This window comes from Pituophis catenifer, unplaced genomic scaffold (assembly GCF_029215685.1).
Source record: "Pituophis catenifer annectens isolate HBS135680 unplaced genomic scaffold, rPitCat1.0.hap2 SCAF_4, whole genome shotgun sequence".
NCBI classification, from domain to species: Eukaryota; Metazoa; Chordata; class Lepidosauria; order Squamata; family Colubridae; genus Pituophis; species Pituophis catenifer.
The window spans coordinates 111,491,846-111,516,513 of NW_027256884.1; the positions used below are offsets into that span (position 1 = coordinate 111,491,846).

The window sequence follows — 24,668 nt, forward strand, 5'->3', positions numbered from 1 at the left end:
CCCCCACAGAGAAGGACCTCCCCCTGGGGGTCACCAGCCTACATTGTTTGGTTGATGGCACCCCGAGGAGGCCCTCTCTGTGGGAGTGCACAGGTCGATGGGAGGTCATCGGTAGCAGCAGGCGATCCCAAAAATAACTAGGTCCTGTGCCATGGAGCGCTTTAAAGGTGGTAACCAAAACCAAAATTTAGAAGCATTCCTGCAGCTATTTGTCATTTATTCAATAGCCAGCATCTAAAGCATGACCTCTAACTGAAATCTAGGCAAACAGGATCCATGCTTGCAGTTGTGTGAGCTTTCAGTCTAAAGCAGGGGTGTCAAGCTCACGACGACACGTTGTCGTCACATGACGTATCACAACTTTTCCTCCACTAAACTGGGGGTGGGCGTGGCCAGCACATGATGCATCCGGCCTGCGGACCACAAGTTTGACACCCCTGGTCTAAAGGGTCAGAGGCAGGAGAACAACATAGAAAGGCTTACTGCATGTGGTTTTCCATTTATGCTCACTTGCCCAGAGGAAACATTCTTGATTATTTATTAAAACAATTTATTGCAAATAACATGAGTACCCTCATGTTATTTGTGGTATGTGGTATATAATATAAGAGTTGTGTTAATGTTGTAACTATAAAATTGGAACGTATGAACAAAAATCTAAAAATCAGCAATGAACAGTTTGTTTTTATGTATTTATATTTCACATTTCTGAACCACCCAACTCTTTCAAAGGAGGATTCTGGGCGATATACAATAAAACATCAAAATATAAAACAGTATATAAAAATTAAAATGTCAAGAGTTATATTTTCGTTTTATGTATAATGGCTCTCCACCAGAGGGGGAAGTATGTTTCTCCTATTTGTATATTTTAAGAATGGTTTGAGATCTTGCATGTAGATTTTCTGCTATATTGATAGTGTTATCAACTTAACAAGATGAATTACTTATCAATATAGACTAGTTGTGGATGATATTGAAATATAGCAACCAAAATGCCTTGTAGCTGTGTATGTGTATGTGAGAGAGAAGGGGGGGAGGGAGGAGGGAGGGAGAGAGTGCACATAGGCCTTGTATGTTTTTTTTTTATTTGATTTATATGCCGCCCTTCTCCAGAGACTCAGGGCGGTTTACAATGCGTTAAGCAATAGCCTTCATACTTTTGTATATTTTTACAAAGTCAGCTTATTGCCCCCACAAACTGGGTCCTCGATTTACCTACCTTAGAAAGGATGGAAGGCCGAGTCAACCTTGAGCCTGGCAAGATTCGAACTTACTAATTGCAGACAGCTGGAGTTAAATTACAATGCATTAGTCTGCTGAGCTATCCAGATTTTTGTTTCTTTATATTTTTCTACCTATAAAAAATGTGGATTTTTTTTTATTTTTTTATTTTTTTTTGTAATTGCAGGTCCCAGTTGCATTTCAAACTGAAGACCCAGGCCCGCCTGTCTGAAATGTGGACTGCTTCTTGCTTGGAAGAGGTCTGTGAGAGCAGCACTAATGCTGACCGATCTTTCGTTTTGGGATGGCCCACAACCAACTGCGTCGCTAGTTTCAGGTACAAGAGATTCTTTTAATTGATTTCTCTTATTGTTGCATATATCCAGGGGTGGTTAAAGACACTGAGCTTGTCAACTGGAGAGCTGACAGTCCGGGTTCGAGACCCAAGTTCCGTGCGTTCCTTGCTTCAGTTCCTGCCCACCTAGCAGTTTGAAAGCATGCAAATGCGAATAGATTAATAGGTACCACTTCGGTGGGAAGGTAACAGCATTCTGTGTACCTCGGCTTATAGCCATGCTGGCCACATGAGCACAGAAATTGTCTTTGTACAACGCTGGCTCTCTTGGCCAAGAAACAGAGATGAGCACCATGACCTAGAGTCGGACATGACTGACAGGGAAGCCTTTACCTTTACCTTTTTGCAAATATCCAACTGAGTCGCCACTTAAGAGTTATCTTGGGTGTCAAAACTATATTCTGAAGCCATATTAATATTCAATTATTGAGTTTAAAGAAAAGTGGATCCGTACTCCTGATCTTATGACTGAAAATTTAGAATGAGGATCAGAGTTTGCATTCAGCTGTGGCTTAACTTTTAGCAGAATGCAGTTATGCTGATTCAAATCAAAGCATCTCATTTTGCCATATTCCCAGATTTTTAAAAGCTTCTTTATCCTCCCAGACTATTTGAGATAGATGGTTGGGAAAAGATAAGTAGAGACACAATATGTGCAGCAGAAGAGACCCATGAAAACTAGAGCTTGTCATAGAAGCTTTTTAAAGGTCTGAAAAGACAGTGGAACATCAAAGTATGAGTGAAATTCTAGGGCAATATATGAATTGAAAGGAGGTGCTTTTTGGAGGTATTCTGGTTTCATAACATTTAGGATTTGAACAACCAAAACACTGAAATAAATTGGTAGTCAGGCAAACAGCTTAATGTGTGACTATATCAGTACCCAGAGAACTTGGGCCAATCAATCTCTTTCAGCCCTAAGAATGAGGCAATGGCAAGCCACAGCTGAAAAACCTTGCCAAAAAAGCTTCAGGGATTTGTCCAGGCAGTTTCCATAAATTGGATATGATTGAATGTAAGAAAAAAGAGTCAGTCCCTACAAAAACATTCTATGTGGCCTACTATACATATTCTATAGTATCACACACACACACACACACACACACACACACAGAGAGAGACAATCTACAACCTATTTACACTAAGAGGTTTCACAGTTTGATTTACTTCAATTTATTTCACAGTTTGGGGAAATATATACTGATTTACAATGATAATGTGATTGTTATTTGATCTCCTGTATCAATGAAGAAATACCTTTTAATGGATATTCTTGCTTGACTTTCATCTTGACTTTGAAATAGTCCAACTTTAAAAATGTTGGAATGTCTGTCAAAAGGACATTCTGAATGTGTCATAACCAATGCAGAATATAGTAATGAACCATAGAAATTAATTACATTCTCCAAAATATCCACTCATTATATATTTTGATTCTTCGTTGTTTTCACTTTAATGTTTAAAATTCTTCTACAGTGGAGTTCCACTCACAAAGCACTTTGTGTGAGCTGTAGTGGCATTTCAGTAGCAGAACAAGGCTCTGTTCTGGATGAAAAACCTAAAGAAGGTCTTTTTATATAAATAAAATTGCAGTCTGGGTTTACTGTTTTTTTTTTTTTTTTCATTTTCATTTTCAAAGAGACTTGGCCTGTTGGTTCCCTGCTTAGCAGATTTGCATATTTTACTCTGGTAGTTTATTTGCTACTCTATTCAACTATTCTGAACTGTTATCTAAGTTGGCTTATACACTGTAAAGAGATTCCATTTGGAATTGATTTGCTAAAGTTTAAAAATGTGTTCTTAATTATTTCAGTTCCGTCGAGCAAAAAGAGAAGTGGCTCACTTCCCTTCAAAGGTACTTTGCTTTTTCTGTATTCATATTAGGAAGTCATTGCTAAGTTAGCCAGGTGCAAAATTTGTATTTGAAAAGGTTCAAGCACAAAGTATCCTGATTTAAATTTGAAACAGCTGCTTTTAACTTAACTGGAAATATTCTGACGCTGTCTAACATTCTAGTCCGGAACACTTCCAGCAAGGTCAGAATTCAAACCAGTTGTTGCAAAATCTTGTCTATCTAATTTAGATCAAACTTTAGACAGTTTCTCATTTTAGTGAGTATAGTTCAGAGATATACAGCTTTTTTTTAAGCTAGTTGGGCACATTTGAAATTTTGAGAATATAGGAACTTGCTGAACAGCTTTCAAAATCTGGGTAGAATAGAGTTATACAGAACTGAATTAACAAATGCTTCTTGCCACCAACTCTACTCTGTACTACCATAGCTTACTTTCTTTTTCTAGGCAAGTAAGCATATTTCCTTTAAAAACTAAAACTAAAAGGGCTTAGACATTCTTTCCATTATTCTTATTCTGGAAGAGAAAGTATGGAGTTTATTCTTAGAAATGCTCATTCTTAGAAATGAAGTTGATGCTTGAGGATAGTGCTTTGCTTTGTACTATGTCAGCTTCTATATTTTTGAAAAATATAAAAAATCAAGTTGGGGAAAAACATCTGGGAAATGCTGAGAAATGTCTGCGGATACATTGTAGTCCCTAAATTTAGTCTAAATGAGGTTATTTTATGGTCTTCAGAAATGCAATCATAAAGCCAAGTGAGAAAGACTGAGAGATGAATAAGGTGACTGAATTTGATTGAATTCTTACTGAATACTATTTTGTTACATAACATGAAAATAATATATATTTAAAGGAAATAATATTTTTTAAGGAAAGATCCTACAAGCTTCTTGGCTAGCTTTGCTAAAGATGAAATTGCCCCTTAATATTTATAGCTATTATTGAATGCATTGTCATTTCTGCTTTGTGAATTTACTTATAAAGGCTAATTTCGATTTTTGCTTGCTTCGATAGTCGAATGAAAGAAGAGAAAGCAAAAGACTATCCCAAGAGTATTCCGTTGAAGATTCTTGCAAAGGATATTGGAAATTGTGTATATGTAAGTGTTTCTGACTCCCAGTTTGAATGAGCAGTGTGTCTAACCCAAATATCATTATTCTCTTCATACACAAACTAACAATTTTCATCTTATTTATATCTCTATCTTAATATATTTTCTGCTTTTTTTTTGGTCTCCTTCATTTCCAAACTCCATTTTTATTCTCCAACCATTGGTAAAATACTTCCCATATCATATAATATTCAGTTTGCTCTTTCTCCTTAATTGCTAATGTTAATCTATTCTGCACATTTTAATATTTTCCTTATCTTCTTCTCTTCAATGGGAATCTCTCCACTTTTCCAATGTTGTGCAAATACAATTCTAGCTGCAGTTAATACATGAATAATTAAATATACATTCTCTTTATTATAAGCTTCAGGTAAAAGTCCTAACAGAAATATTTCTGGTTTCAAGTCAATATGTTGCTGTATCATCTCTTCCAACCATATCTTAATTTTTGTCCAGTACTTCATTGCTTCTTCACATCTCCACCATATATGATAGTAAGATCCAGGTAGTTGATGACACTTCCAGCATTTACCTGATTTATCTTTAAACATCTTGGCCAACCTCACCTGTGGTAAATGCCATCTGTAAAACATCTTATACAAATTATCATTATATGCAGTTGACATTGTTAATTTATAATTCCTATCCCACAATTTCTGCCATTTATCTAATTCTATCGTGTAACCAAAGTTTTTCGCCCATGTTATCATTGTCTCTTTTACTTGTTCCTCTTCCAATTTTATACCCAATAGATAATTATACAATTTCTTTATTACCCTCTTTTCTGTTCCTGTTAGGATTTTATCTAACACTGTTAATTCTTTGTAAAAGCCCTGTAATTTAACATTTAAAACAAAAGAAGAAATGAGTGAGCAAGGGATCGATATAATGTGGTATTCACATGTGCAGATATGATCTAGATATAGATTGTTGATTGTAGATTAAATGGACCTACAGTCATCCTGCAGCGCTCTGCTGGCCGTGGGGAGACCCCAGTCCTCCAGAAGCACTCTGCCAGCCAAAAACAGGCCATGTGGAGGCCCCGCGAGGCCTCTGTGTGGCCCATGTTTGACTGGCAGAGTGCTGCTGGAGGCCGTGGAGGCCGAAAACTGACTACGCAGGGGCTGCATGCAGCTCCCCCTGTGGCCCATTTTGGCTGGCAGAGGCGCCGCGGCCAAAATGGGCCTATTATTTCCAGGCCAGTCCCACGGGCCATATCCTGCCCATGGGCCTTGAGTTTGACACCCCTGATTTAGAGAATAGTTGAGGCCACCTGGAGGTTTCTCTGTGTCGTCAGGGTCACCTGAATAGTGCAAATGGGTGTGGAGCCTTCTTTGAACTGTTGAAAGGACCATGTTGTAGACTGGAGATAGATGATGTCGTATCCCTCCCCCTCTTTTGAGAGAGGGCTGCTACAAAAACTAGAAAGTCCAGTTGCCTCTTGTAAAAGCACCTTACTTACTTACTTACTTTATTTGATTTATATACCGCCCTACTCCCGAAGGACTCAGGGCGGTGAACAGCCAAACAGTAAAAATACATAGATACAAAATTTAAAAACAAAGTAAAACCGAATTAAACAATTTGGCCCAGACAGATTAAAACACCCCAATCATTTAAAAACCGATTAAAATTTGCATAATTAAAAAGAGGGAAAAGATTAGGCCAGGCCCGCCTGGTGGAATAAAAAGTCTTAAGAGCACAGCGGAAGGTGCACAGATCCGGGATCCTCCGTATCTCTGGGGGGAGCTTGTTCCAGATAGTAGGTGCCCCCACAGAGAAGGGTCTCCCCCTAGGGGCCGCCAGTCAACATTGTTTGGCCGACGGCACCCGGAGGAGCCCCTCTCTATGAGAGCGTACCGGCCGATGGGAGGCTATTGGTGGTAGTAGGCGGTCCTGTAGATAACCAGGTCCTAAGCCATGGAACGCTCTAAAGGTGGTAACCTTTGCCACCTGTGGGGCAGTGCACTGTGAAACACAACAGTTCATAACACTGCAAAACAGATGCATATTTCTCTCCAGGACTGATCATTCTTAAAAGTGCAATATACAGTAATAACACCAGAAATACTAGTGAGGAGACAATAGAATGGCTTTTGAAAATATGTTTGGTTTGTGGATTGCTTTTTCCCTAGCTAGAACAGCTGGACATCCCAGGGGATCAGCTTCATTTTATCTGCAAATTGGGGTTAAGTGTAGGGGGAGGTGACATAAGCAACCCAAATTACTTTTATCACATTCTCACCAAAGGCAAGCTGTATGCAAATCTGCTGATCTACTCCCGGGTGCCAGATATCACTACTTTGCAGAAATGTTAGCTTTGTTTTGTTCATGTCATAATTATTCAGGTGCATCCTGGAACAAAAATAGACTTGAGTTCATACTGCTTCAGTTTACCTTCTGTGGCACCGGACTGTATAATTTTCTCCATCTCTTGTGGCGGAAGACTATTTTGAGCAGCTGGCGAAAAGGAAACTCACAGAGATTTTGGAATTGGAAGTTTTGAGGGCTGGTTTTGAAGTTAATTATGAAACGTTTAATATGTATGTTGATTTAAAAGAGGAAATCTTTCTCCCAAAAGAAATGTTTCTGCCTTAAAGAACCCTCTTAAGAGCTCCTGGTTAAGAGTTTTGCACTCGTTGGAGATTCTTTCTGAGAGGGATTGAAATTATGGATCGTGGTATTTGAAGGAGTATTCACAGACTCCTATCGGCTGCAATTACAAGATTGTATTTAATGAATCTAGAAAGAAGAGACCTCCACCAATTTAGAGGAGTTCAGAATCAAGTTTTCAATTAACTAGAGCTTTTTGTGTCATGCAGTACAAACTAGGAATGAAGCTTAATATTGTGGCTAAATCCTGGAATAATATTAATTTTTTAAAAATAAAACATTAGTGCTTAGCGCATTTTGTCATAGTAGACGGTACAAAAACATTTACTTAAGGGAAGGTAAAAGGGAAAACTTTCACGTTCCTTATTTTTTCTGTAAAGAGAGTAGAAAACGTCTACCAGCCCTAAACCCACTGTTACTTCTATACTTTGGTCTGAAATATAGCATGAGGTGCAACTACAGGCAATGTGTAAAATAAATCCCTTATTATTTAAAATTTCAGAATAAGAATATTAAAAAGAAAAACACCCTTTGCCAAGATCTAGTTCTAATTTACATGCAGTTAGAGCGCAGCTGTCAAACTCCTGGCCCATGGGCCAGATGCCAGTAATGGGTTCCTCCCGGTTCGGCCGAGTCGGTAGCGGTGACATCACTGAACCGGTTCTCTTTGTTCGGGAACTGCTGGCCCCCGCGTTATTCTTACCTTTTATTTGGCCCCACCCCCAATCTATTCACTGCCTCCCGAGTCCCAGCTGATCGGCTAAAAGGAAAAAAACTGTTTAAACTCTTACCGCGGGGCTTCAAAGGGAAGCCCTACAGCTGATCAGTGTTAAAAGGCAGTGTGGTGGTAGACAAGTGCGCTCGAAAAACAAATGGGTAGACCAGTGCCTCCAAAAACAAATGGGTAGACCGGAACACTCCAAGAACAAGTGGGTAGACTGGTACAGCCCTGCAAGCAGTTAAAAGCGTAGACCAGTACCTTTGCTGAATCCTAAAGAATTGTCATATGACCATCAAGCCACGCCCACAAAATAAGCCACGCCCACAGAACCGGTAGTAAAAAAATTTAGAACCCACCCCTGCCAGATGTGTCATCTGCTGGCCATGCCCATGCTCGGTTTAGCGAAGGGGTAAAAAGTACCGATACGTCATATGACGCTGCCATGACGGCGTGAATTTGATACCCCTGAGTTAGAGCATCTGGTTTTTGTTTTCATCCTTCGAGCTTACATATAGTTGTCATACCCAAATTCTGACTGACATTTTCATCTGCCTTTTTTTTTTTTTTTTTTTTTTTTGAGCAACAATAGAGGTTTAATGTTTCTTTTTCTTCTTCACAGTCAAAAACCTTAACCATTACTAACCTGGACACGGCAAACGACGTCATCCTCTTGGCCCTCCAACAGCTTGGAATTAATGTGAGATTGATTATTTATCTGTTTATTTATGTTGGCAAATAATGACACCGTTTGCAGTATTAAAAAATAATCCTGATGCCTGAAAAATATAATTTTGCTTTATACAAGTTTGACCAGCTTGAAAAATAATTACTGGGATAAAGAAAGTACTTAATTCCGAGGAGGAAATAATTGCTTGAATTCAGTTTTCCCCCTCCTCTGTTAAGTAGAGAATATAAACCATCTTTCCTTAAAAGCAATACAGAGCTACACTAAAAACCAAACAAACTCACTCCTACTATATAACCTGTGCCAATTGGACAATACAGTAAAAGGTCAATTTCTTCAATTAGCATCCCCGTGTTTGATCCAAAACTATTTCTTGTCTATTGCACTTTGGGAAGTATTTGACTGGCTGTCGGCTGTCTTATTAATATCTCTCAAACCAGGGGTGAAATCCAGCAGGTTCTGACAGGTTCTGGAGAACCGGCAGTGGAAATTTTGAGTAGTTCGGAGAACCAGCAAATACCACCTCTGGCTGGCCCCAGAGTGGGGTGGGAATGGGGATTTTGCAGTATCCTTCCCCTGGAGTGGAGTGGGAATGGAGATTTTGCAGTATCCTTCCCCTGCCATGCCCACCAAGCCATGCCCACCAAGCCACACCACACCATGCCACGCCCACCAAGCCACACCCACAGAACCGGTAGTAAAATAATTTGGATTTCACCACTGTCTCAAACTCTATTAAGTCAGGAAGTTCCCCGCATATCCACAGACAAATTTTAAAGTATAGCTCAGGTTCCTAGACACCTAATTTGTGTTTCTGAAATCTTGGAAAAAGTGGATTAACCAGTAGGCATCAATCAGTCCATCTTGTACTTTTAAAATAGTTTCTCGAAAATAGTGGAAAATTCAGAATTGGGCTGTCTTCTACCTTTTGAAGATATGGGCTGTTTGATCCTCAACTGATTGCTGCCTTCTAGCTGATAGCATTCAAGGCTAAAGGAGACATGTGAGATTACAGCATTAGAGTTGGAGACTTTGATTGCAGTACAATGACTGTACTTTTGATACTCACCCATTTTCAGCGGTATACAAAACAACACTTTCAGCTAGCTACATGAAGTTTCAATAATGCTTCTATTTTAGGAACACCCGCCCCAAAATTTCTAGGAATTCCCCATTTCAAACAAGTAAGCAATTTTTCAAAGGACATTTTTATCCAGTGCCGAAAAATGCCCAAACAGTGTAGCTTGTGTCACCTAAGATCCTGGAATGCTATGGCATGCTAAGAAACTATGGATTTTTCTTGTATGGAGGAAGAAGAAAAAAAAAAGACTCCAGATCATTCTGAATGGATGGTTAGATTCTCAACCATCCTGGTCACGGTTGTCCCAGAGGTGCCTTTTTTAAAAAGGCAATTGGATTTACTTGTTTTGCTTTTTTTAATTTGAAAATGTTTCACTTCTCATCCAAGAAGCTGAAGAATTGAAGAAGCTTCTTGGATGAGAAGCGAAACATTTTCAACAAAAGCCAAACCAAACCAAAACAACCACCAAGGAAGTCCATTTGCCTTTTGGAAGAAGCACCTTTGGGACAATGGGTAGTTACCAATAAAGGAGAATATTTGTAGCTCGGGGTTAAAATTAGGGGTGCTCGGTTGTTTTCTTGTAGACGTTTCATTACCCAAAGTCATTAACATCATTGGTGCTAGTAACATTAGCACTGATATTTGGGTACTGGAACGTCTGCAAGAAAACAACCAAGCTCAGAGAGCACCAAGGACTCCTCAATGAGTAATTGCAGGGGTGAAATGCTCCCGGATTGGACCGGATTGCCCGATCCAGTAGCGATCTTGGCCGGTGGTTCGACAATCCGGTAGTGATGGCGGAGCTATGCTCCGCCCACCCGGCCGGGTGTCATTACTTCCTGGTTTTAACCAGGAAGTGATGTGTTTTTTATTGTACATGCGCAGAAGGTCTGCGCGCGTCTATGACATGCACATGCGCTTCTGAACCATTAAGGAAGGTAAGTAGATTTCACCCCTGGATAGTTGGCCATCCCTGCGGGGAGACGGGGGACCACGACAGAGTTTTATTTATTTATTTATTTTATTTATTTGTTTCAATTTGTATACCGCCCTTCTCCAATAGGACTCAGGGCGGTGAACAGCCAAAATAAAAACAAAACATACAAAATTTAAAAACAGTTTAAAATAATTAAATATTTCTGGCTGCAATTTAAAACAAACCCAATTTAAAATCAATTAAAATTTAACCCAAAACTGTGGGATCAAGCCAGCCCAGCTAGTTGAAATAAATAAGTTTTCAGGCCCGACGGAAAATCCGGAGGTCTGATATTGTACGTATCTCTGGGGGGAGGTTGTTCCAGAGGGCAGGCGCCGCCACAGAGAAGGCTCTCTCCCTGGGGGTCACCAGCCGACACTGTCTGGCGGACGGCACCCTGAGGAGGCCCACTCTGTGCGAGCGTACTGGCTGGTGGGAGGCTATTGGTGGCAGAAGGCGGTCTCGTAAATACCCTGGCCCTAAGCCATGGAGCGCTTATGATCCAAATAGGCCAGGCCTCCCATTGTCTGTTGGTGCATTGCTTCAAATGTGAGACTGTCTGAAAGCTTCCCCATTGTGAGCACCAAACACTCCGATCCATATTCTCATCAGCTGTTTCCTGAAAAGAAGAAGCAGAAATGTCACCCTCCTTATCTCCCACTTCAATTCTGTTTTGCCCGGGAGGAAAATGGGACACATTCAAAGAGAGATGGTTTAATTTTCTGTCCACAATCACTCATATTCTGATCTAAAAACTAGAAGGGCAGTCCAGTTGAATGATACAGATCAGGAGTTTAACTTGGAACCAGCTTGGAGTAGGATAGCATAGAAACACTGGTAGTGAAAGTAAATTAAACCTTGCAGGTTATTGGCACAGGGTATAGTCTAGGAGTTCGTTTGTTTGGTTATTAGTGTAGCTCTGTATTCTTTCGTAGTTCCTGCTCTCTGGGGGCTTAGTGACCCCCATATTCGCTGTCTTTTGTGTTGTTCAGTTTTGGCTTCGTGAACATACTGTTTTTAGAAAAGAGCTTTCTGACATGTTCCAGCTTATTGGAAATCTTTGCAAAGGGGGAGCTGGAAGCATGAAATCAATTGGAATGGAAACAAATTTCAAGATGGAAGAAATGCTCTGTTTTTCGCTCCTTTCCCCTTTCATTTCCTTCCTTTTCAGTTCACAGTCATGCCATGTCACCACAGTCTGGGGAGTTCCATATGTGGAAAGAGCAGCTGCAGTCGAGCCCTCTCCACAGCACTTAGATTGCATACAATTGTCACGCCTGGTCAAAATACAGCCTTTCGTGTTTTTACCCAAATGTGTAGGGAGCCTGTCAGAAGCTCTGCCGGGGCACATATTACAACAGATGTGCCAATAGTGTAAATATTTAAGTGTTCTGCTATTTGATTTCTGTTAAAAGTCAGTGACCTCTGCTGTAGTCTAGAACAGCTGTGTTAAGGACACATGTTTTAATTTATAATGTTAAATAAATCAGCTTTCTGTTCATTCTAACAGATGTAGGATTGTATTTTTAAAGGGTTCTGAGAAGGATTATCAGCTGTGGGTTAATTCTGGAAAAGAAGATGCCCCTTATCCTCTTATTGGTAAGTGTATGGAAAGCGTATACTAACGGTGTAGAATTTGCTTTGTGTTATATTCTTTCAAAGGTTTCAGAGTCAATAACAGTTAAACAATAACAACATACAGGTAGTCCTTGACTTACAACCACAATTGCAACGGGAATGTCCACTGCAGTCATGCCTGATTTAACAGCCTTTTTTGCCACAGTGGTTAAGTGACTCATGCAGTCGTTTTAGCGAATTCGGCTTCCCCCAATGACTTTGCTTGTTGGAAACTGGCTGAGAAAGTCACAAATGGCGATCACATGTCCTCAGAACACTGCAACCTTCATAAGCACATGCTGGTTGCCAAGCACCCAGATTTTGATCACATGGCCATTTGGATCCTGCAACAGTGGTAAATGTAAGGACTGGTTGTAAGCAGTGGTGGGATTCAGCCAGTTCGCACCACTTCGGGCGAACCGGTTGTTAAATTTCTGAGCAGTTTGGTGAACTGGTTGTTGGAAGAAATCATTAGGGCAGAGAACCGGTTGTTAAATTAATTGAATCCCACCACTGGTTGTAAGTCACTTTTTTCAGAACTGTTATAATTTCAAACTGTAATGAAACGGATGGCTATAAGTTGAGGACATATAACAAAATAGATGAAACTCAAAACAAAATAGTATTAAATGTTACTCATGATTTTGTTATTCAATGACAGCCTAAATAAGGATATTTTTTAAGTCATCTAGAACAGCAACCCCCCCCTTTTGGGCACCAGGGACTAGTACCGTGGAGAAAGTTTTTTCCGTGGACCGGAGGGGGTGTGGTTTCGTGTGCTTCCTGCATCCTGTGGATGGGGCTTCACTTGTTTGCATGGACTGGTTTTTGGCATGTCGCAGCCAGGTGCCAGTCCTCAGACTAGGGTTGGAGACTCCTGATCTAGAAAATATTTACTGTGAGCATTGTATTAAGTAGACAATCAGAATAAATGTATTTTAAACTAATTAATAGATTGCAACAACAGTATGGAATTTCCTCCTGTTTTGGGGACGCCGTTTCTGAAACCTCTGATTTTCTGTTGGATGGATGGGAATTGGAGCCTATTAATATCAGGAAGGCTCATCAGGAATTTAATTTCATATTTGAAAAATCGAAACAGGCGTCACTTACTGCATGAAGCCATTATATGGTTAGGGTTTGGCTGTGCTGTATGTATATCCAGCCACTGTGGTTTGTAAAATGTGATAAACGGCTTCAGATGTTGTGCAAATCAGCAACAATACCTGTGGACAAATCATGGCTTATCGTAGTACATTAAAAGAAAAGCAACGGAGTTGTTCCAAATGCGATTCTTATCTGCAATCGCTCTTGGCACACTTACTGAAGATAAGATGACATGTTCTTGGCTGATTTTGTCAAATATGTTTTTCTTTAAAAGTGTGCTGCGAGTTCAGAAAACTTACTGTAACATCCCACTTTTACTTCCTTTAAAAAAAATATATGTGTGTTGTGGTTTTGGCACATTGAGCTAGTTAAGTTGGGGTAAAGGAAAAGAGAAATTTTTATGATGACTGGTTTGGTTTGGATTTTTTTAAAACCAGAAGCAATACAGATAATGACTGAGGTTATATCGTTCTCTCAGAAAAATTTATCAACTGCCTTTGATATTTTCTTGGGAGCGTGTGTGAATGAGGGTATGTGACTGTGGCCAGTTGTAATTGTAGATTTAGATGCGATCTCAGAGACTATTGAGAACTGTATTTCTAATTCCGACCTGCATAACGCCTTATTTTGTTATGCTCAAAAAGATAGGCCTGGCTTTCATAAACCACCTATTGAAAATACCCATTTAACCCCCTCATTACAAATTACAGATTGCTAGTAATCTGGCTATTTTTATAAGAAAATGCTAGATCCCTCCTTCGATTTAGTCTTTTTTTTTCCCCCTTTCCCTTTTCTTTTCCTTTTGTCTTTTTTGCATTCTTGTTCATTTTGACAGCCTTGTAAGAAGATGAGTTTAGAAAACCTTTCCTACTGTAAGTGGGGAACATAGTTTTTTCTTTCTGAAACCCACTTAAAGTGCTAAAGTACGATGCTGTATCTTCCGATAAGATCCCATGAACTTAAGGAAGCAAAGGCTCTTCTTCTCAACTCTGTTCTGATCAGCAGTGGGTGTTGCACAGATGCAGATTGAAAGGCAAATTGTTGCCTTTTGGCTTTTCGTTCCTTGACTGCCATTACTCCCACGGACAGACTTAATACATTTTTTAACATTTTTAGCCTTTGTAGAGCTTCACTGAAGCACATTGGCTACAGTAGATTATTCTAAAACAAGACAAATCTGGATTTGAATTTGATGTTGAAATACCTCCTTTTTCTTCAACATCATAAAGTTCCTTAGCAGTGGCCGTATTTGTTCTGATCCAAAAAAAGTAATTGTAATTGGGATGTTGCAATACTTCTGAAGAGTCAGGCCAACTTAGAACATCAACAATGGCCAAGTATTGGAGCAGTCAAACCAAATCACAACTATCCCTTCTTGTTAGCATGGCCATGCCATTGGATCTATTGGAACTTGCAGTGGGCAACATATTCAGCGGGGCTTATTAAAAAATAAAACAGAACCAATCCCAATATATTCAAAAAAATAAGGAATCCCTGCAGATTTTACTCCGCTAGTCGTTGCCAACTATATGGGATGGTGCTCATCTCCATTTCAAGGCCATTGAGCCAGGGCTGTCGGAAGACATTTCCGCGGTCATGTGGCCAGCATGACTTCATGAAGCATTGCTACTTCCCCACAGAAGTGGTACCTATTTATCTACTCACATTTGCATTGTTTCAAACTGCTAGGTTGGCAGAAGCTGGGGCGAGGACAGGAGCTCACCCTGTCGCATGGCACTTGGGTCTCAAACCTGGGTCATCAACTTTCCAACCAACAAGCCCAGTGTCAAGACACTGTGCTGCCCCAATTTATTAAGCCATCTAAAATAATGACAATCTCGACTTTTGTATCTATGATTTTTCATATTGCAATTTTATTTGACATGTGCTGTGAACAGGTGGCAGAGCCTTTTCAACCATGCCTGACTGACTTGAGAAGATATACAGGTCAAGCTTGATTAATATTTGAGTGGGAGAATTCCAAGCAGTGTTGGGCTGAATGCTCAGCTGGGAAATCATAACACATCCTAAAAGAAATCAGTGACAAACCACATCTGTGCTCTTTCTATACAATTCCATAAATTGTATCCATGTAGCGCCCCCACCCCCTTGAGTGAATTAGAAATTGAAGGAGCCCTCTGATCAGTGAGACACATTTGAAAAGATTCAAGTGGGACAAATAAAGCTAGGATTTTGGATGGGTTTTTTTTAAAGAAGGGGCATGGTGGCTCAGTGGCTAAGATGCTGAGCTTGTCGATCAAAAGGTCAGCAGTTCGAATCCCTAGTGCCGTGTAATGGGGTGAGCTCCCGTTACTTTTTTTTTTTTTTTTAATTTGATTTATATGCCGCCCTTCTCCGGAGACTCAGGGCGGCTTACAATGTGCTCAGCAATTGTCCCAGTTTCTGCCAACCTAGCAGTTCGAAAGCGCGTAAAAAACGCAAGTAGAAAAATAGGGACCACCTTTGGTGGGAAAGTAACAGCGTTCCGTGCGCCTTTGACATTTAGTCATGCCGGCCACATGACCACGGAGACGTCTCCGGACATCGCTGGCTCTTCGGCTTTGAAATGGAGATGAGCACCGCTCCCTAGAGTCGGGAATATCTAGCACATGTGCGAGTGGAACCTTTACCTTTACCTATTTTATATATATGTGTGTGTGTGTGTGTGTGTGTGTGTGTGTGTGTGTGTGTGTGCCAGGAAACCACCCCCATCCCCCCAAAAATTAAAAAGCTGGGAACTACAAAAATACTATATTTTTTCAGTGAAATAAGATGCAAAATAGATGAGTTAAGTTTCTGTTTGACTTAACAAATCTGTTTTATTACTTAAAAGTAAAGCCCAATCCTCATTGCAAGGGACAGACTCTCATTTACTGATATTTTTCATGTTATCTGCAACTTGCACTTGCAGCTTTTAATTTTGTTTTGAAGTATGGCCTCTGGCTGTGAAATGTTGTTGGTACTTAGAGGTGTAGATCATGATATCTCAGTAGATGTTCGGATGGTTGGCAAAAGTTTAGCAAGAATTTTTAAAACGCAATTGTGTAGTGATTATAACAGCAAAATTTAGCAGCTCCTAAATTAGCTTTTGAAATGAACAAAGTGTGTTTTAAACTCTTCTTTAAAAGCAAATGTATTATAAATATCCAAGAACAAGTCAAGATTCCAGCAATCAGGAATCTAGGCTAGGTTTAACTTCACAGGAAAGTGTTGCATAGGAAGACTGTGGATTGAGATCAGTTCTGCTACTGAATACAGATTCTGTTTTCTGAATTGGAGTATACTGTTGCTCAGTATTTTAATTCTAAGTACTTGTCCCTCAAATTGATGGTTCTTGGAAGTTCTGGTAAAAGACCAAAATAGGGCCAAATAATCTGAAGTGAATTTACTGCTGGCTGTATGTGAGAAAATATTCAAATAACATGTGCACGTTTTCCTTCAAGAGAGGAAGATTTTATATATATATATATTCAACTGTTTTTCTTCTTAACTAGTTAAAAGGCTAATAAGTCGAATGCAGAGATAGAGTTCCCCATGCTGAGGTTTGACCCTGATATGATTTGATCTGCCTCCCTTTCCTAATAACCTCTTCCAATTGCCTGGTTCACCATAAGGACTTCTCAATCTTATGCTGAAAACAGTGAGACTTGCTATGAATGCTGGAGTAGCAAAAGTTGGCTTCCTTAAGCAGTCTTAACTCTAAATCCTTCCATTGTAAGGATACACACTAACTTATCCTACGCTGTGGGATATACTGCTTATCAAGGAAAACTGGAGGAGAGGAAAAGAATAACATGTTTTCATATGGTATCCAGATGTCGTTTTGCAAGCCTCGGGCTACAAACTCAGAAATCTGTTATTTCTGTTCATTTGAGATATACAAAAGCCGAGGCTTTCAATGCCCAGTGGTGATTTGACTGACACATAATGCTCTGCATTTGCCCTGTGTAGGAGAAATAATAATGGCTGTTCTAAGAAATAATAGTGGATATACTTTAAAGTCACTGGATATGTCAGCCCTTCGTTTTGGTTGGCCTGTGCCCACATATTTGGCACTGTCAGTAAATAAAGCACACCATAAATTTTCCATTTTTAGCAGGCAGAATCTAAAATAGGGCTAGAAAGTAAGGGAAGGACAGGATTTGGAAAATCCCGAGTACCAGATAATTGATCATAAGGATAACATAATGTAAATCAGAGGTGGGTTTCCCTACCTGTTCGCAAATGTGAGCACGTTCGTGCCTCCTCCGCACATGCGCATGACTTTCTGCACATGTGCAATGCATTACATCCGGGTGGGTGGGCGGAGCCTCCTGCAGTCGCCACTACCGGTTAGCCCAGTGTTTGTCAACCTTAGCAGTTTGAAATTGTGTGGACTTCAACTCCTAGAATTCCCTAGCCAACATAGCATAACATAGCTGGCTAGGGAATTCTGGAAGTTGAAGTCCACATATCTTCAAACTGTCAAGGTTGAGAAACACTGGGTTAGCCTGAACCGGACGGAACCGGCTGAATCCCACCTCTGGTGTAAATGTCTGTGGAGATTTTCAGTCATCCAGGTCATGGTTGTCCCAAAGGTGCTTTTTCAAAAGGCAACTGGTCTTTCTTTGTTTTGCTTGAAGACATTTCACTTCTCATCCAAGACGCTTAACTGAAGAAGAACTCTGGAACTGAAGAAGCGTCTTGGATGAGAAATGAAACATCTTCAAGCAAAACAAAAAAAAGCCCAGTTGCCTTTTCAAAAAGCACCCTTGGGCTAGCATAGTGTAAAATCAAGTGAGTACGATACATTTATTCTAGGGATTACAGTCCATTTTTAAAGAATAAACATTATTGTGATGTTCTGGTAGGTCTTGTTTTTCGGAGTATTACTTTTGTTTTTCATATATGCAAATTAAAATCTCTTCTTTTATGAGCAGGGCATGAATATCCTTTTGGAATTAAAATGAACCACATTCGTGACACTTTGCCCCAGACAGAGGGGTCAAAGGATGGCGATTGCCCTCTGGATCTTCAAGGAGCCTTCCTAATAGAACAATTGCCCCGTGAGCTTCAGTGCCAGTTCATTCTCAAGCCAAGCCGACTGGCCACTGGGCATCAGTTGAATGGTGAGTGTTCCCACTTACAAAAGGTTTCATTCAGCAAGGGTCCCCCAGCTCAACCAGTAGTGTTGTAGGTGTAGCCCACTAGGTCATGCAGAAGGCCTGTTGAGTTTATTATCGATTCCTATGACAAGTGGATTCCAGTTGTTCTCTTGTAGTTGTATATTGCCGAGGACGTTAGGATTTCATAATATTATAGAATGGTAAGAGAATCTAAAACATGCTAAAATAGTACATGGTTTCGCTTCAGATGAAGAAGGTATTGAGTGGGGCACCACAAGGCCACAAGAACGGGTCCTCTAATATTTTCATTAACAATTTGGGTCAATAGCTCGAAGAAACACTTGTCAAATTTGCAGATGTCATAAAGACAAATTTCAGAACAATCTGAATAGAGAAACGGGCTTCAAGTTAAATTCAACATAGAACGTTCTTAATTTAGAACACAAAAATCAAATGCACAAGTATCGATATCGTCCATACCAGTGATGGCTAACCTTTTTGTCATCGCCTGCTGAAAGCAGCGCGTGCGCGCAACAACATGCGTGTGTGCCTGCATTCATAATGCAATGCGTGTGCTCCCCCCACACATGGGCACGTGACCCCTTATGCTCCTGCAAATGTGTGTGCAACCCCCTGTGCTCCCCCACCCCCTCCATGCATTCGTGTGTGACCCCCCTGCGGCCCATTTTTGATCCCAGGAGGCTGCAGGGAGGCCTGCTAGGCCCAAAATGGGCTGCGGGGGGGTGTCACACTGCACCTCCCACCCTCCCCCCATGCATGTGCACATGATCCTCTGCCCCCCCGCATGACCCCCCACCCTGGGCATGCGCACATGACTCCTGCATGCATGTCACCTCCCTGCGCATGCACGGCAAAGACCGGAAAATCAGCTGGCCGGCAGGAGGCGCATGCGCATGCGGGATGGAACTGAGCTGGGCGATGTGTGCCATAGGTTCCTCACCACGGCTCTGTACCCTCATCTTAACACCTTAACCACAGTGTTTGGCTTTCCAGAACAGGAATAGTTTTCTCTTCTAAAATAAACAGAAAGCAAAATTTACTCTCTTCCTTCTTTCCTGCCTTTCTTTAGAGTTAAGCCAAAAGCCATTTAAAAGGAAAAGATCGATTATAAACTGGGCCTTCTGGCGAGAAACAGGTGCTCCGGTGGATCATTTAGTGCCATCTCCAACGTCTTCCAAATCAGGAAAGCTGTTCGGCCTTTCCCTCTCATCCATCTGTGAGAATGATAATCTGCCCAAACCTATCTTGGTAAGTCTCTTTTACATCGCGGGTGGAATGATGACAACTCTCTGGGTAAAGATGTGCACAGGTGGCCCTGGAACACATTTGGGCTGTTGAGAATATGTAACAGTCAATCTCTTCATTGAGAAAATACAAGTAGTCTACGACTTACGACCACAATTGAGCTCAAAATTTTCTGTTGCTAAATAAGACAGTTGTTAAGTGAATTTCGCCATTAAATTAAGTTAGCAACATGGTTGTTAAGTGGATCTTGTTTCCCCATTGACTTTGCATGTCATAAGATTGGGAAAAAAAGTGATCACATGACCGCGGGACACTGCAGCTGTCATAAACACGAGTCAGTTGGCAAGTGTCTGAATTTTGATCACACGATCATGGGGATGCTATAGTGGTCATAAGTGCCGTTGTAATTGAGAATGGTCACTAAATAAACTGTTTTAAGTCGAGAGCTATCCTTATTTGCCATTGTGCACATGACCAGTCATGAAACTAGACTTGGGAAATCTAGTTTGTAGATGGCAAATTAGATCCTTCAAATGCTCTGCCATCTCCTGTGGGTCCTTATGTACAGTAGTGGCCAAAATTGTGGAAACCTTGGGGAAAAGTGTATTTTTGAGGTTTGATGGCTAATAACACCCCCTTTTTTTTGGAGTTTCAAGATAACTATATTCCACTGCTGGAATGGCCTGGGAATAGCCCAGACCTTAACCCAATGAGCCGATTAAAGAAACTTGTTAGTCAGAAGCGACTCAGCAATAAAACCCAGTTAACAGAAGCAATCATTCAATCAATCTTGGTTTCACATTATAACAGCTACAGAACTAAAAGACTTGGTTCACTCCATGAGAAGACATTGTAAGGCCGTAATTCATGCTAAAGGTTACCCAACTAAGTATTAACTGACATGGGGATCATTTTTGTAGATCTCGTTTTTTCTATGTGTTTCACGTTTCTTCTTTATACTGTAGCTGCTATTCTAATAGCAAATCCTTCATAAAAGTTATTGCATTACATTCTTGATTAAATTATCTCTCCATTGATATATAATTTTATGGTACTATTCCAAAAACAAGTGGTGTTATTAGCTAGTTTTAGACAATACACTTTTCCCAAAAGGTTTCACAATTTTGGCCACTATTGTATGGCTCAAAAGCATCCTATGTGACATGCCAATCTGGGACAGAGAGTATGGTGAACATCAAGTAAAGTTCCTGCAGACACATTGGCAACCACAGGCAATAGATTGCTACCCCTGTTCTAGGCAGGGAGTAAGAAGATTCTGGCAGGAGGAGCAAAGGAACAATCAATAGGGGTTTGGAGCCTTACTTAGGTCCCACTTGGTGAAACAAATCAAATTGCAACTCAAATTGTAAATGGGCATTTTATGTAATCATTTGTACTATCGCATCTCCTATCATAAGATTATCATGGAATAAATATTTTCTGATTTCTCACTCCATATTTGTGTCAAATAACAAAATCTGATTTCTAGGATGTTAGACTTTCTAGAGAAAAACTCTGTTGCTGTTTTGGGGAGGGGGAAAAGTTTGACATCAAAAATTGAAGTAACAAATTTATTACCATCTTAGACTTTGTGGATCCCAGTTCATTTCATTAAAATATAAAGTCCTTGTTGGCCAATCGATAAACACATGGACATTGCTGTGATAGTGGAGCATGTAAGATACTTGATACTTGTACCTAATATTTTAGATCGGGTGTTAAACTCAAGGCCCAGGGGGTAGATCCAGCCTGCGGAGTACTTAGATCTGGCCCGCTGGCACTCCCGAGCTCTGTTTTCACTGGCAGAGGGTTGTCACCACAGGCGCCTCCGACACGAGTGACGTTGAGCTGGCCACACCCACCCGGACTTCCCAAGGTCAAACACAACCCTGATGCGGCCCTTGATGAAATTGAGTTTGACACCCCTGTTTTAGACCATAGTTAGAGAATATATGCTGTTAGCTATGAGAAGTACTATAATAAAACCAGTACACTATATCTACGGTATTATCTTAATAAGCAACCAATATTATGACTTGTTATTTTCTTACATTTAGGCTTTCTGTTGAGATAGTGAAGGCTAAAGCATAAGTTGGCATGTATCTGCCAAAGATAATTTACTAATTAGGAACTTCTTCAAATATTTCCCTTCCCTTTAGAGCACCTTTATTCCTTTTTCTTCTTCATACTAAATGCTAAATTTCTGCATTATTTGTGTATCAGAGTTAATACAACTTCTTTTGAAACCATGCTTTCAAACTGTACATTTTAAAACTGTGGCTTCAAACCATGGTTGCAGAAGAAGCATTTGCCATTTACCTTACTGGTTTTCATGTACACATAGATCTCCCAAAGATTTACCATTTGATGTTGCTTTATACAAATTAGATACACATATGCATTGTGCTTATCTTCCCCTTAAGAGTACAGGAATTTGTGCATAAACCACAACTCCCACAGTTACTATATTTGGAAATGAGACATGCCTCAACATATGGTTCCTTCCAAAATATCACATTTAAAGTTTTTTTTTTTAAACAACCTTGTAACTTATAACTCTGATAAGTTAAGTGTAACTAAAAATTATGGTCATAAAGTCTACTTTGGTTGTTGCACTGCAAAATTTGATCAGTATGAGGAATGATTTCAGATTAGCAAAGTACCAAATACTTAAAAAAGAAAAGGGAATGGATACCTCAACACAAATAGCAAAATGTGAATGATAAAGAGATGGCGGAAGAAAGAGGCAGACTGAACATTTCAGAAGTCTTCTTAAACATCCACCTAAGGCAGCATTCTAAACTACAGCAACATGTAAGATGGATAGACTTCAACTCCCAGAATTCCCCCAGCCAGCATGACCCAGTGTGTTTGACGTATTTGCACTTCTGACCTTCAAACATTTATCCAGAAGTCTTAAAGATACTGCATCCTAAATTAATTAATAGTAATTCAATCTGTAAAAAAAAATAAAAAAAAAATAGAGCTGACTTTGGAGATGGGGAAGGAATGAGCAAGCCATTAACAAGGGATTTTCAGAAAAGAGTACAAAGTTCTAAGAAAAGAGAAAATGTGAAGAATAAACTGAATATAACCCAGCCTTGATTTTATTTAACATAAATAAAGTGGGACTGAGAAGAATTTGGACAGATTAAGTAGCCAGAGAAAAACCTGCTAATTTTAAAGAAAAACCTGTGCTTTTATCTGCTAAAATCACTTGCCATGTTTCATGTACTGATTATATATTTCATTTGTAGGATATGCTTTGCTTTCTTTATCAAGAGGGACCGTTTACTCGGGGTATTTTCAGACGTTCAGCAAATGCAAAATCCTGCAGAGAGCTGAAAGAGAAGCTTGACTCGGGTGAAGACGTACACCTATTTTGCGAGTCTGTGTTTGTGATAGCCTCTGTGTTTAAGGTAGATGGGAATCTCTTTCACTCTTGTGTAACAATTACTTGACCGTTGAAATTGCCTGTCTGGATATGAAGATTATCTTGTTCCTTTTTTAAAAAATAATCTAGAACTCTGCAGATTAATTCAAGGAACTTGTAGACAACTCCTTACAAGGAGGTTTTTCCCAATCCTACTACCTGAAATTGGGATTTAAGATTCCCAGAAATGGTTGGAAGAAATATTACATAAATAAATCTATAGAATTAAAACCAAAGGTTTTTTTATTGGGTATTCTCCCAGAGAGATATAGTAAAGAAGATGTGTATTTAATTATACATATAATAACAGCAGCAAGAATTGTATTTGCATAAAATTGGAAGACAGAAAAAATTCCGTCAGAAGGTGAAGTAATAAAAAAGATTTTAGACTGTGTGGAAATGAATAGATTAACTCTAAGAATAAGAGATAAAGGGGAATCAGTGTACTTCAAGACATGGGGAAGATTTTATATATGGTTGGAAAAGAAATATGAAGATAAGAGGATAGATAAATGATTTAGATAATAGAAAGTTAAACGAGGGAGAGGATAAAAAAGAAATAGAAACCCAGATGACACCAGAGTAAATGAAAAAGGGGGATGGGAGGGGGGAAAAGAAAGAAGATAATAAGAATAAATGTACAATTATGATGATAATACTGATAGATAGAATAAATCTGGAAAGAAATTGAAAGAAAGTATATATTATTAGAATATAGGAGTTGCTTGGATACCAAACAAGGAGAATATTCCACAGCAAAGAAGATAGAAAGGAGAGAGGAATAGAGGGTAGGAAGAGGAGAGGGACGGAGAGGAATGGAAGAAAGGGAAAAGGAAAGGAAGGAAGGGTAGGGACAGGAGTAGGAGAGAAAGTGAGAAGGGTGAAAAGAAGGGAGGAGTGGGAGAAAGGAAGGGGAAGTAGGATGAGGTAGGAGAGGAGGAAGGAGAAAGGAGAGGAGGGAGGGAAGGGAAAGAGGAGGAGAAGAAGAAGGTTTGTTGCGAAATGAGGGAAGAAAGGGTAGAAGAGCAACTCCGAATGTACCGTATTTTTCAGAGTATAAGATGCACCTTTTTCCCCCCTAAAAGGGGGTGAAAATTTAGGTGCGTCTTATACACCGAATGTAGCCCCGCCCACCCATTGGCCCCCACCTTTTGGCCTCTGCCTCGCAGCAGTTACCTCCTTGCAAGCAAACAGCAAGAAAAAACAGCTCCTTTCAGCTTCAGCACAGCCTAATTAGCATAAGTTGATTGGATCGGCCTCCCAACTCTCAGCTGATTTGCTCTCAGCTGTTTTGCGCAGAGCTCTGCTGCTTGCTGCAAAGAGGTAAATTGCTGGAGCAGATTTTTTTTTCCTTGTGCTAATCAAGCTATGCTGAAAAGGAAAAGGAAAGGAAAGCAGGCTGTTTGCTGTTTGCTGCAATGAGGCAAAATTGCTCAGAGGCAGAGGGAGATTTCTTTTTTTTCTTTTCCTCACCAAAAAAGGTAGGTGCATCTTATACTCCGAAAAATACGGTAAATA

General features: G+C 40.0%; 1 protein-coding gene across 1 annotated transcript in view; it reads left to right on the forward strand.

Annotated features, from left to right (window-relative positions):
• ARHGAP20 (Rho GTPase activating protein 20) overlaps positions 1-24,668 on the forward strand; it is a 94,589-nt gene that overhangs the window by 63,118 nt on the left and 6,803 nt on the right. Inside the window, exons 4-11 of the mRNA XM_070943925.1 lie at positions 1,412-1,561; positions 3,393-3,434; positions 4,450-4,534; positions 8,500-8,577; positions 12,155-12,221; positions 18,266-18,454; positions 19,542-19,720; positions 22,975-23,136. Of these exons, the coding sequence (XP_070800026.1) occupies positions 1,412-1,561; positions 3,393-3,434; positions 4,450-4,534; positions 8,500-8,577; positions 12,155-12,221; positions 18,266-18,454; positions 19,542-19,720; positions 22,975-23,136 (952 nt within the window). The remainder of the gene's footprint in view (positions 1-1,411; positions 1,562-3,392; positions 3,435-4,449; positions 4,535-8,499; positions 8,578-12,154; positions 12,222-18,265; positions 18,455-19,541; positions 19,721-22,974; positions 23,137-24,668) is intronic.